The 13845-nt window shown below is 38.5% G+C and overlaps 1 protein-coding gene across 10 annotated transcripts in view; it reads left to right on the forward strand.

Annotated features, from left to right (window-relative positions):
- LOC126253109 (putative thiamine transporter SLC35F3) overlaps positions 1-13845 on the forward strand; it is a 708458-nt gene that overhangs the window by 612881 nt on the left and 81732 nt on the right. Inside the window, exon 14 of one of the 10 annotated variants that reach the window (XM_049954285.1) lies at positions 9928-10006. The exons of 8 other annotated variants lie outside the window; for them this stretch is intronic. In XM_049954285.1, coding sequence (XP_049810242.1) covers positions 9928-9962 — 35 coding nt within the window. In that variant the 3' untranslated portion in view covers positions 9963-10006. Of the gene's footprint in view, positions 1-35; positions 173-9927; positions 10007-13845 lie in introns of those variants that run through there. One more of the 10 variants, XM_049954276.1, reaches the window with a different exon arrangement.

Raw genomic sequence — 13845 nt, forward strand, 5'->3', positions numbered from 1 at the left:
CTTACTCTTGTTATGAATCTCTGTCTTTATTTCAGGAGGAGGAGCATTGAAGAGTTTTGTTCCAGTGTAGTGGACACCCTTTTGTGCCAAGCTCAGATTTCTATGCTCGCTGTCTATGTCATTCTTCCTCCATGTGTTATGCTCATGATAATTACTGTTTGGTTGAAATATCTCTATATTTTTACAAACAAAACACATGAGAGAAAAAATATATTGGCATGTAGTTGTGTATATTTTAAGTTTTTGAAAGCTATTTCTACACGAGTCTTTTGGGCACAATCCACATATAATTCTTAAAGCTCGCTTCTGTCCTATTAACACTTTCTTTGCTAGTGGCTGGTTGCCCCAAAAGATAATGCCGTAATCAACAAGTCAGTAAAAATAGCCATAGTATGCCACTTTTGCAGTGTTAGTGGCAACCCATAAAGCATATCTAGCAGGGCTAAGCCTTATACAGAGATTTATAATACATGAAGACCAGTTCATTTTTTGTCAATGTACACTCCAAGAAATTTTGTTGTTTCCATTCATTCTATTGGCTGATTACTACATGTCACACTTATCTCTCTCTCTTTTTCTGTTTTTGTACAGAACTGAATGAAGCTGGTCTTACTGGAATTTAATGAGAGACCATTCACCTTGAATCAATTAACCACATCTGAGAGCATGTGATTAATGAGTTCTCCAAGATTACTGTCTGTTCTACTGCTCATAAAAATCATCAGCAAATAATGTAATTTAACACAGCAGGCTTGTACATGATGGTAGATCATTCATAAAAATCGGGAATAGTTGTGGCCCAAGAATTGAGCCCTGAGGCACTCCACATTTTCAAGACAACTTTTTGTTTTCTGTCTTGGAGGCATGACTGTAGCCAGTTGCCTGCAACACCACTTATTCCTACTAATTTTGCTTTTTGCAAGAGAATCTGGTGATCAACACAGTCAAACACTTTGGATAAATCACAAATGACACCAAGTGCTAGCATTTTTTTCATTAAGGGTTTCTAGGACTTCATTTGCAAGTGCATAGACTGCATCTTCTGTTGAACGGCCCTTTTGAAAGCCAAATTGGCTCTTGCTGAGAACTCAATTCTTCATGAGATGATCAGTAATTCTTACATGTATTAGCTTTTCTAGAATTATGGAGAAAGCTGTCAGCAAAGAGATAGGTCAATAGTTAGTTAGTTCAGCTTTATCACCATTTTTGTACAGGGGCTTCACAATGGCATACTTAAGTCTACTGGGAACAACACCTTTCTGAAGGGAAGCATTGAAAATATAACAGAGAATGTCCCTTATCCACACACAAGAATATTTCGATAAATTACTAGATATATTATCAACTCCTGCAGAGTTCTTACTTTTTAGAGACATGGTGAATTTTTGATTTCTTCTACAGTGACAGGATTAAGGTGCATTTCTGAAATTGTGTTTGAATATACTGCTTGACAAAGAGTTACAGCTTCATCAACATTGGGCTTGCAACCAATCTGTTGAATTACTGATAGGAAGTGTTTATTAAAAATTTCAGCCACTCTTTTTGGGTTATCTACTAGGGTTCCTTCATATTTGAATTTATTTACATCTTCTTTGCTTGTTGTCTCTCTTCCTGTTTCTTTTTTACAATGCTCCAAATTGTTTTTATTTTATTATTAGAATTATCTAATTTCTTCTCATAATAAAGGGCTTTTGATTTCCATATTAGTTTCTTTAAAATTTTACAGTATAATCTATAGTATTACCATTTTTCTACATCTTTACATAATCTCATTGCAGCATAAGTTTCCTTTTTGGTTTTACATGAGTGTTTTATACCTTTTGTAATCCAAGGCTTACTTACAGAATTGGAAGCACTGTTTCTGACCCATTTCTTGGGAAATGTTTCTTCAAAAAGAGCACAGAATTCATTTATAAAACAGTTAAATTTAGTATCAACATTATCAAGGCTATATACAATAGAACCCCTCTAATCCGACCTTGGATGGTCCGTAACTCCGGTTTGTCCGACCATACTCTGGCTCGCGAGCCTGTGCCAACTTGTCACTGACTGGACGCCTGTCGGGCCATTGTTGTGGTGTCTGTAGCTGTGCATATTGTTATACTGTACGTTATTGTGCAGTTTTATCCTTTGTTGGGATTAAAAAACGTCGTTGTTTGCTTTATTACATGTTCTCTACAGTACTTATTACTGTAGATTCAGTGTGTTTACGGTTGTCTGTTTTTCAACATGTAATATGTACCTAAACTATAACTTACTATAGATGTCAAGGCACATTTATCAGTATCATGGTACTCAGTTAAGCACAAAATCTGAGCATTATTTATACTGTCCTTTTCATTAATGTTAATAAGAAGTTGATCTGTTTTGTTTAAGAGGCCCCTTATATTTCGATGAAAGAAAGAGATGTCTTCCTCTTGTTTTTTCATTCTATTAGTGCTGTTACCTGACTGAGAATCCACTGGAGTCTGTCTTGAGACAGTAGCGAGGAGACAGTTGTCCCTTCTTTTCCTTCAGGCCCACACATAAAAAATCATTGAGATGAGAAGGAGGCTCAGCATTTCTTCTGCCCAACAGCCTTCTATTTGTTGTTGTTGATGGTGATGCTGTTTCTGACACTTCAAATGTTGGTTCTGCCATTACTATTGTTTTTTCTTGTGAACTTGGAGTCTTCTCATTTTTCTTGTTTTCATCTAAAATAATATTTGGATGATGAGGAACTGTAGTTCTTTTGTCATTGAAATCACTGTCCACTGTTCTTTCTGTTAACATTTTGTCTTATTTTTACATGCTTTGCTGGTGCTGATGATGGTTCTAATGCTTTTACCTTTTTTTTAATGTTTTTGTTATGGAGTCAGGTGATGGCGATGCAATTATTGTTTTGGTTTTGAATTTATTTTGGTGGTCTTTTATTACCTTGGTTATCAGGTTTGCCAGATATTCTTTCCCCAAGCCATTCAGGTGAAGTCTGTGTTGCGTGTGGAATCTATGTCCAATATTGCTTATATCAACACATTTCACATTTTTTAAAATGTCTGCAGGTTTTTGCAAACTGACTGTTAGCACTTTTTATTTCCCTGAGTGAGGTTTCTCAGACACTGTTTAAGATCGCGTGTTGCACTTGCTGTTTCATTTTTGTAGGTGTCGTTTGTGCCTCCCAGAAGTACATTGATTGTTGTTGATAATCCAAAACTTCCACAGGCTCAGGATTACTTTCAATGTGATAACTTCATATTCCAAAGTTGTTTACTTTCAATTCCTCCATCAGCTCTACCAATCTGTGCTCAGCCTCTCAAATCATCCTGTTATCTGTTACATAAATATTCCTTCACTGCTACAGTTGTATAAGGAAGAAGATTAAGAAATATATGAGTGCATTTCATATATCTGTTTTATTTTAATATACTAGTTTTTAATGAAACTTCTGTCATATGCTGTTTTTCACCCAGACAGTGTGCAGGGTCTTGGGGGGTATAATTGCAGATATTTTTAATGGTGACTGAGGGCAGTGCATTGAACAACATTACATCACTATTAGTAGTTATAGCTTCTAAGAGTAGTATGTTTTAGGTTGGTTTGTAATTCCAAGTATGTGTGCCAAGAGCAAGCCATTGACACTTACTTCCCCTGGGCAGCAGTCCAGGTGCTGAAGTGTGGATACAAGGATGCTGAAAGGTTCCTCTATACCAACTAGTGCAGTCTACTTACTAGAGCAGCTATGATCATGCAGAAAACATCAGGTAGTTAATTATGTGATGTGTTTGCAGGAAGATGGTTAGACAGAGAGGAAAAGCAAATAGCACACTGAAGTGGGTAGACCTACATATTAGGGTACCAATGATCAAAATGTCTGCATTTACACCCCTGGTGTCCTGTTTGATTTCAGGGTGTTGCTGCAGCATATATGCAACATAACACATCTTCCATGCTGTTATACAAGCACTGACTTGTAGGCAAGAGATTAGAGTGGTATTCATGTCTTTCCAATGTGCATGCAGTAAATGAAGAAATGTGAACTATGACAAAGTTATTAGCAAATGCATTCAAACAGGAGCAACATGGTGTTATTCTTTTCCTGTCTGCTGAAAACCACTATTGTGGAACAGTGCTGCAAGTTCCATGCTGGTCGATTTTCACCCAAGATGCCTCTATATTTCAGATGCTGTAACACAGAAGTTAAGTGAACTCAGGTGTGAGACACTCGATCACCCACCCTATAGTCTTGATCTCTCCGCATGTGATTATCATGCCTTTAGTCCCTTAAAAAAGGCCTTGAAGGGTCACTGATTCCTGTTGGATCAGTATGTGCAGCAGGCAATTATGGGCTTCTTCATGCAGCAGGACATGGTGTTTTACCAAAGAAGTATTTTCCACCAGGTGTGTGCAGCAGGACACAGTGTTTTACCAAATGGTTATTTGTGAGGTGGTGTGAGGTGGATGATTGCCACAATGCTCATCATGATTTTGCCTGGTGGGCATACTGTTTCTGGACTTTATTGCCTCTTTCTTTTTATGTGAGGGTACTTGCCCCTGTCTATCCGTCTACCACCTTTTTATTCGAAAGACCTTCCATTGAAGCTCTTGTTAAGTATGAAGAACAGGCATTGCCTGTGGACTGGCCAACAACCATCTGTGGCTGCAGTTTCCTAACCTCCTCCTCCACTATTTGCTTCCTCCAACAAAGCTAACAAGAGTTGGGACGTTGATTTGTGTCATTTTGTTTCTCAGTGCAAGGCAAGTCAAGTAACAGAGACAGACAGTTAAGAGCTGTTTTTCTGTCTTCTAGTGATAAACTGTACAAAGTGATGCAAAAACTATGCCCATTTTCACACCCCAGTAGTTTGAGCTTGTCTATTGTTTGGCCTACGGACTGATTATTACAGCCATCAAACATACATAGTCGCAAATAGGCTCAAATTTAATGAACATTTCAAGCAAAGTAAGTGGACATATGTGGACTGCTGACTTGCAGTGTGATTTTTCTGGTAAGAAGAGTGGTATATTTTGACTCATTATTTCATGATATTATTATACATCTTTCTCTGGGAGAGAAGTTGGTGTGAAGGCTTTAGAGTCCTTTGATCAAACAGTGAGTGATGCGTTAAAACTTTCCAAAACTCGCAAAATAATTGCATCAGTGCAAGCTGTTTTCCACACTTCTTCTGGTGTTGACATTGTTATTAGTATTAGTTACTGTTGTGCTCTATGACCAACTGATGATTCCTAGTCAGTCATCATCATCTGAGTCATTGAGCATCTATTTGTCTAGTAGTCTGACAACATAGATTTAGTAGTTACTGGAGTAGTTAACAATTCACTGCCCCCTCACTGCCAGTCGATGCACAAAAACAAAAGTGTTTCATTCACCTTTGGTATGTCACAAGGCTAGCAAAGCCTCATTCACTAGTATTCTCTCTATGATCATTGAAGGGTTCCCAAAAGGTTCATGCTGTCAAATCATGTCCAATTGTGGGCCACTGTGTCAATCATTTAACTATTCTTTCTGTGACATCACCTGTTTTGCATGCTGAAAACCAGGCATCTAGTAAGTGTTTGCCTTAGCTGGTTTGTGGCAACAATATTGGCCTTCAGTAGACTACACCCTTTCTTTCCAGTTGGACACCAATGTGTTTCTGGTTATTGACACATACTGGTGCACTGGCTGCCCAAAGCTGATGTTCGCTCAGTGTTGAGAGGTGACATACAATTGCCAGTCAATCTCACTGCAGGGTCAGATCACACCCCAAACTATGTACCAAAATGTATCAAGGCATATAACTTCACTTGTAGTCTGCTGTTGGATAACAACTAATGTTTTTGTCTTAGACGATTTTGCAGTTTTTGGTTTTCATATTCAGTACCAAGCCTCCTCAGGGGACACCGCCTTAACATAGCACTGTCCATGCGGGCAAGGAGGTTTGCTTGCTCTGGATCCAGAGGGCTATGCTGGCAGTAGCGTAGCTACCAGCAGGGCCACCCATGCCAAACAGGCCAATGGGGAGGAGCCAGACGAAGTGTGTCCCACAACAACCTATCTCCTGTCACCTGTCCGTCCCATCCTAAGCCTATCCCTTTTCCTTTTCATTCTTAGCATCCTACAACATAGGGCAGGGAGGGCTCTAGAGGTGTGGTGAAGCCAGTCTCCCTAAGGAAGTAAATCCAATATAAATCACCTGCTGCCTTGCAGTTAGTAGAGGGATCTACAAAGGTTAAGGATGCTCCCCTGAACATGGAGCCAGCTACCCTGCGAGCTGTAGGGGGCAATCCCCCAAATGGTTGGGCAGAAGATTAACAATCTCCCCCTGTAAAACATCAATTGTTGTGAATGCTAGCAAAGGAATAAGACAGACAGATATTTCAATGATGGCCCCACAAACAAAAAAAGAATAAGAGATATGTACACAGGAACATGGAATGAGCAGAGCCTATACCAAGCTGGAGTCCTACGTCAGCTGCTAACACAAGTAAACAACCAAAGTACAAAAATATTGGCTCTCCAGGAAATTAGGTGGAAGGGGAGTGACATAATGGACGCAGGAAGGGAGGATGAATACCTTTGGAACAGGTTTTGTGGTCGCTAAAGAACTGAAACATGCAGTGATGTGCTTCCAACCAATCAATGAACAGATGTCCATATTAAGATTAAGGGGAAAATTTTTCAAGATTACAGTGATAAATGTACATGCACCCAGAGAGGAGGCAGATGAACAACAAAAGGTTGAGTTTTATAGTAAGGTAGAACAACTGTATGGTCAGGCTCCCAAACATGATGTCAAGATAGTAATAGGAGACCTGAATGCAAAAATAGGAAAAGAAGAGGCCTTGCAGCCAACCATAGGAAGACATAGCCTCCATGAAATATCAAACAACAATGAGCTTAGGGCTGTAGATTTTGCTATAAGCAAAAACATGACTGTCGGCAGTACATGTTTCCCACACAAAAAAATACACAAAGAAACATGGATTTCACCAGATGGACAAACCAGAAATCAGTGGAGCTGACTGCAATTCAAACCACCATCTAGTGAGAATTAAATACAGATGAAGGATCTCACTATTGAGTAAACAAAAAGGCCACAAACAAAAGAGGTTTGACATGAAGAAACAGAAGTTAGAAAAAATACAGAGAGCATGTTAGACAAAAATAGAAGAAGGGATTAAGAATGAGACCGACACATCAAATGATCATATAGAAGTTATGTGGAAACAATGTAAGATTGCAATCTTCGAGGCAGCTGGAGAGGTTTTAGGACATGAACGGTCCCAAAGGAAGTAAGATTGGTTTGACGAAGAATGTATGAGGAGAATTGAAGAACATAATATAGCATGAATGAAATTATTGCAGAGAAGAACTTGATCAAATCTCAATGAATACATGAAAAGCACCGTGTAGTGAAGAGGGTCTGCAGACAGAAGAAAAGAGCACTAGAAAAGAAAAAACTGGAAGAAATTGAACAGCTAGGAGAAGAGAAGCAAAGTCATGAAATGTAGCAAAAGGTTAAAGAAGGAAAGATTGGGTTCCAAGCCAGAACATATATGTATAGGAACAAAGAAGGGGATTTGATAAGGGAGAGTAATAAAATACTTGACAGGTGGGCAGAATACTTCCAAGAGTTACTGAACCCAGAAGTAGAAGGTTTAGAACGAGAGGAACTGGTGGAACTAGCTTACTATGGACCAGAGGTTTTAACACCAGAACATAGACTGGTGGACATGATGCAAGCCATTAAGACCTTAAAATACAATAAGTCACCTGGAGAAGATCAAATCCAATCCAAACGTCTCAAATATGGTGGGTAAACGTTGTAGAAAACAATTCATAAAATAATACTGAATATCTGGCAAGAGGAGAGCATGCCAAAGGAGTGAAAAACAGCTATAATGTGCCCCATACATAAAAAAGGAGATAAATTAAACTGCCAGAACTATTGAGGAATCTCCCTACTAAATACTACATATAAAGTTTTCTCCAAGATTCTAACCAGCATGCTTACTCCATATATGGAAGAGAGAGTTGGAGACTATCAGAGTGGCTTTAGAAGAAATAGATCAACAACTGACCAGATATTCACATTGCACATAATACTTGAAAAATGTTACAAAACATCAAATTAACATGCACCAGCTTTATATCGACTTTAAACAAGCCTATGATAGCATCTGAAGAGTGGCATTGCAGAAAGTAATGGAAGAGGCTGGAATACCTAAGAAGCTCATTAAACTTTCTATGACGACCCTCAGCGAAACCAACTGTAAAGTAGACAGGGTGACAATATCTCCTCATTGCTATACAACCTTTGCCTAGAAAAAGTCTTAAGTCAGATAGAGTTAAATAAAGGAGAAACCTTCTTGAATCATTCACTACAGTACTAGCCTATGATGATGATGTGGCATTACTCACACGAAACACTGCTGTGCTAAGCGAAGCCTATCAACAACTGGAGAAAGGTGCAAGGGAACTTGGCCTGACAGTCAACATCGAAAAGACCAAGTATATGGCAATGACCAACCAACAAAACCTACCAAATCTTAGGATAGCCGACAGGGAGTTTGAAAGGGTGAGAGACTTCAAGTACTTTGGGTCGACTATTACTGAGACAAATGACATTGGCAGTGAGGTGAAAGCCAGAATAGCAGCAGGTAACAGATGCTACTTTGCTGCATTACCCACACTTAGGAGTTCACTTCTATCATGAAAATCCAAAATCCTCATTTACAAAACAATTATAAGGCCAGTTGTTATGCATGGTGCCGAAACGTGGACTATGACCTTAATGAGGAAAGGATCCTTAGCATATGGGAGAGAAAGGTGCTACATAAAATATATGGCCCAATATATGATCAAGAAGGTTGGCACATTTGTATGAAATGCAGAACTACAACACCTTTTTGAAGAACCTTACATTGTTACTACCATTAAAATAAGAAGACTGTGGTGGGCAGGGCACGTGGTCAGAATGGAAGAAGACAGAGCATGTAAGAGGATTTTTGATGGCAAGGCTGGAGGCAGATGGGGGAGGGGTTGACCCAGAAATAGATGGGTGGATGGAGTTGAAGAAGACATGAAAAAGCTGGGTGTCAGAGGATGGAGATAGAAAGCCATGGATTGGATAGAATGGCAGGATGTTGTGATGCAGGCGAAGGCCCTTCAAGGGCTGTAGAGCCAAGGAGTAAGTAAGTATTCAGGACCAGGTTAATCTAGTTTCAGCTGTGATACAATTCACAGAACTCCATACATAATATGTCTGGTATAATATAATGTGAATTCTATGACTGCTTCACAGCCTGTGCCATATGGATCCTTCCCACCAACACTAGCTTTTCTGAACTGCATAGGAGGGAACTTTCCCTGCAATACATCCTACATTCCCGTAACCCTCCTGGCCTCAACCTTCATTAGTTACTGTCCTCCCTGTTCCCATTCCAGCACTACACAGCTGTCATTCCACCACCACACCCAGTCTTTTCATTTCTCTCATTGTCCGCTATTGGCCCTCCCCCTCTCTCTCCTGCCCACCAACCATCTAAGCTGCAGCACTTCACTGTCTGCCACCCCCACCATACTATCCCTCCCCCTCCTCGCCCCAGCCTCCTTCTTACTCCCACCCAGTCGCCACTCCCATCATACACTGGTGGTGCTGCTTACAGTGTGGTTTCAGTTGCCTGAGACTCCAGTTTTGTGTGTGTGTGTGTGTGTGTGTGTGTGTGTGTGTGTGTGTATTGTTGATGAAGGCCTTAATGGCCGAAAGCTTTAATTGTGAGAGTATTTTTGTTGTGCCTATCTGCCACTCAGCATCTCCACTATGTGATGAGTAGCAACTTTCCTTCTCATAATATTGCTAATTACATCCTGGATTTTCCATTGTTTGGTTCAAGTTAAAGCTGGACTATAGCCTGCATCACCTAGCAAGGCACTTCTGTGTGTAGAGGCGGAGCGGAAAAGAAGAATGGGGGGAGGATGAGCACTGCACATGCACAGCAGCAGAGAGAGGGCAAACAAAGTGCACGTTGCCGAACCAAGTTGCTGTGGACCACAGTCAAGCTCATTTGCCTACGGTACATTGTATTAGACATTCAAATCTATGAGGGAAATAATAAATATTAAAACCAATTTTGATAAATTGTCATGAGAGAAATATTAAATAGCATCTTGATGATGTTGCGTCCACTGCTCCACAGATTTACTCTGCGTGGCGTCAGGAGGCGAGAACAGATGACACAGCTTTGTGAAGACGTGAAGCATAATTTTTCTCAAAATGACAATTGTCTAACAATAAGGTCATTGAAACCGCTTGCAATAATTAATATTTATTGCAATTTAAACTGCACTATAAGTAAAAATTTAATACACCACAAAATTAACTTCAAGCAGAAACCGAAATCATTATATTTACTTGACAACTGCTTCTACTCAATAGAGTTTTTAAAAATGTCTAAGGTGTGTGTGTGTGTGTGTGTGTGTGTGTGTTTGATTGTAGTTAAGTGTAATCGCTGCATGTAAAAAAGACTTAGTGGTAGAAAAGACTAATGGACTATCGTAAAAATTGTTAGTAAGTTGTCATAATTCTTGCTGTTAACGGGCATTATGGGTGTTAACTTAAATGTTCGATATTACAGTGAGAGACCACACTCATAATCCATTGAACAAGTAAACAATTAACCATCATCTGCGAATAACTCCAGGGAATGCTGACTGATAACTTCGAAAACCACCGATATCTTGACAAGTAACAGTTACTGTCATTTTAGGGCCATATCCAGTTCATGCTTTGAAAATTATGGAGGTTTACATGTGGAAATATCAGACTTCTGACAAATTTATTCAGCTGCATTCTTGCATATTATTAGAACATACAACATGATGGGAGAAGCTTAACTTATCCTTGGGCAATATTTTGAACATTATAGTCAGCATTACTAAAAGGATACAAAGTCCTAATAAAAAAGGCTAGGAAGTTCTCATTATTATGTATGTAACTGGTATGTTGACAAACACTTATTTTAAACCACAAGTCTTTAAAACTAAGAATTATTATTACTTTGTTCCAAAGTCTATATCATAATACCATCATCACTTCTATTTGAGTCTGTTTCTGAACAATCTGATTGTGAATTTACGATGATGGTTCAAGGCTTATATCCATCATCACTTCCCTGTCAAACTCTTTCTGAAGCTTTTCAGCATGCCGCATGGACAGTGTACATGCTACAGGTGGAATGTTGTCCATTGCCTCATTGTGTATTGTCTCGTGCACAAGCGATTTACAGTATCTTGAATGTTTTGTTGTTTTTTTTCTCCCACATAGCCTTAAAACGTTTTGCTCAAATTAATTCTGTGGGACTACACTGACAGTGACATGGGGATAAATGCAATGCTAAGGGACCCCATTCACGTGCAAGGAAGTCAAGTCTGTACATTCTGTCACGTGACATGTATAAATTAATGAGCTGCAGGAGATCAACAGGAGTCTGGTTTATGCAATGCTTAATATTTGTATTTTTAAGTTGGGTAAAAATGTATGCTTTTCTGGTGTTTGTACTTGGTGTTTTCTCTATAACAGTGTAATTATAATTGGCAATGACTGACCTCAAAGCAAGGTGTGACAAGAATTGTGTGAATCACATCATGAAAATGACAGTGTTCATTTCTGAATGGCAATCACTGCTGTTTTTCTTACACTTAAATACAAGTCTATTCTCAGAAACAAAAGCAGAAAAAGAGTCAGCATGCAGAATAATTATCGGAGAACCTGTTCCTATGAGAACTTTAAAACTGCCAGTACCATTACTCATTCTCCAGCAGATCTTCTTCGAATGATTCTAATTGACCCATGTTTCATCAAGGTAATACACTGCTAAACTACCTCCTTCTCTTGTATCATGAATCTTTATATGGGATATAGTTCGTGCTTCACCTATGTCACTTCTTTGAACTAAAAACTCTTTTCTTAACCTATCTAGAATCAACATCTTTTAAAATTCTTTATTGTAACACATTTTTGTGATGTCAGGCATTCATCATTCACATGGAGGACTTTAAAACATCATTGTTAAAACCATCCATCTGTGTTTCAGGTTCCTTGCGATTTTGATGCTTACCAGGTAACACGAAACCAACTGTTTCTACAGTTCCTACAGCTCTGACATTTTCGTTTAAAATTCTTTTTACAGTTTCCTTGCTTTCTGACACCACTTCGTTCTGCAGTCTATTCTTGTTTTTTCAAATCCCAACAGCAGGAGACCTGCTTTCAAATTCATGTTTGAAAAAGTTATAAATGCAGTAAATAATCGGCCTTACCTGCTTGTGAAGCACTTAACATATATTGCCATCACCTGACTTTGTTTTTTAATCACACTTACACATTTATAGATACAGATTCACAGCTATACTGCTGCAAGAAAAAAAAGGAAACAATAACTTTGAATGAACAATTCAGTTGTCGTGAAGTACAGCAACAGTGCTGTAACTCTCCACTAGCTGCCCAGAAAGAAAATGAATATTATTGGCTGCCAGTAGCTAGTAGAGAGGAATGCATAGAACAGCTGAAAATTGGGCTACCTTCTTATATGATGCAAACTTTAGATAGGTTGCAAAATATGGTAGTTATATCCCAAGTATCATCCAGCCAGTGGGCTACACTCATAATCATAATTAAGAAACCAAATAGATTACTTCAAATTATTTTAAGTCTACTGTTAACGTTCAACCAAATGTCAATCTGTATACAATTCCTGGGCCAAAGGAACTGTTGGTAAAACTGACCAGGGCTATTATTTTTCAAAGATAATTTTCACTGAAACCTACTTTCAGTTGCCTGTAGATGATTAGACAAAACAGTTTTTTGTGATTGATATGCCATTCAGCCTGTATTCTTATAACAGGTTACCATTTAATGTCTCAAGAGCTCCCATGATATTTCAGAGATACCTTGAGCTTCTCATCCAAGGTATCCCCAATCACATTAATTGTTTAGATGACTTGTTAATTACTGAGGCCACACAGAAGAAGATCCTGCACAAAACACAGATGTTATTTTAGTGTCCCCTTTTCCCATTGTAGTCTAGATTGCCTATTGGTGTAACGGTGATTTCATGTTAAGTTGATACATTGTTGTCGTTCTAACCAACACCGGTTCCTCGTCTGAAACTCAGCCGAGGACTGACTATCTCGTGACCAAAATCGGGCTCCTATATATCTTCACAATAATAGGTACTGAAACTGCACATTATCTGAATTTAAATTTAGTGAAATTACGATTAAGACTTAACTCATTAAATTAACTGAATACATCAAAAAAGTCTGTTTTTTTGGCAAATTATTTGTGTATATGATTAAATTAACAAATACAGTTATGGAAACAATACTTTTGATGAAACTGGAAATTACTTTGGAATTAATTAAGAGCTGGCTTTGCTAAAATGTTTTCAAATAGAGCCAAATAAATACTTAGAGAATGTTACTGTTTCGACTTACAAATGTTTATAGTTAGTACAGTATTTATATTTGTTTATAAGTCAACAATAGAATTTAAGTTACGAAACAATTACTGATTTCACCCTATAATGAAAGATAACTAGGAATAGTCAAAATGAATGAGAAAATCAATTACATACATAAAACCAAGCACAAAATACTGATATCAATATAACAGAGGGAAACGTTCCACGTGGGAAAAATATATCTAAAAACAAAGATGATGTGACTTACCGAATGAAAGAGCTGGCAGGTCAATAGACACACAAACAAACACAAACACACACACACAAAATTCAAGCTTTCGCAACAAACTGTTGCCTCATCAGGAAAGAGGGGAAGGAGAGGGAAAGACGAAAGGATGTGGGTTT

The sequence above is a fragment of the Schistocerca nitens genome, chromosome 1, assembly GCF_023898315.1.
Source record: "Schistocerca nitens isolate TAMUIC-IGC-003100 chromosome 1, iqSchNite1.1, whole genome shotgun sequence".
Classification (NCBI taxonomy): Eukaryota; Metazoa; Arthropoda; class Insecta; order Orthoptera; family Acrididae; genus Schistocerca; species Schistocerca nitens.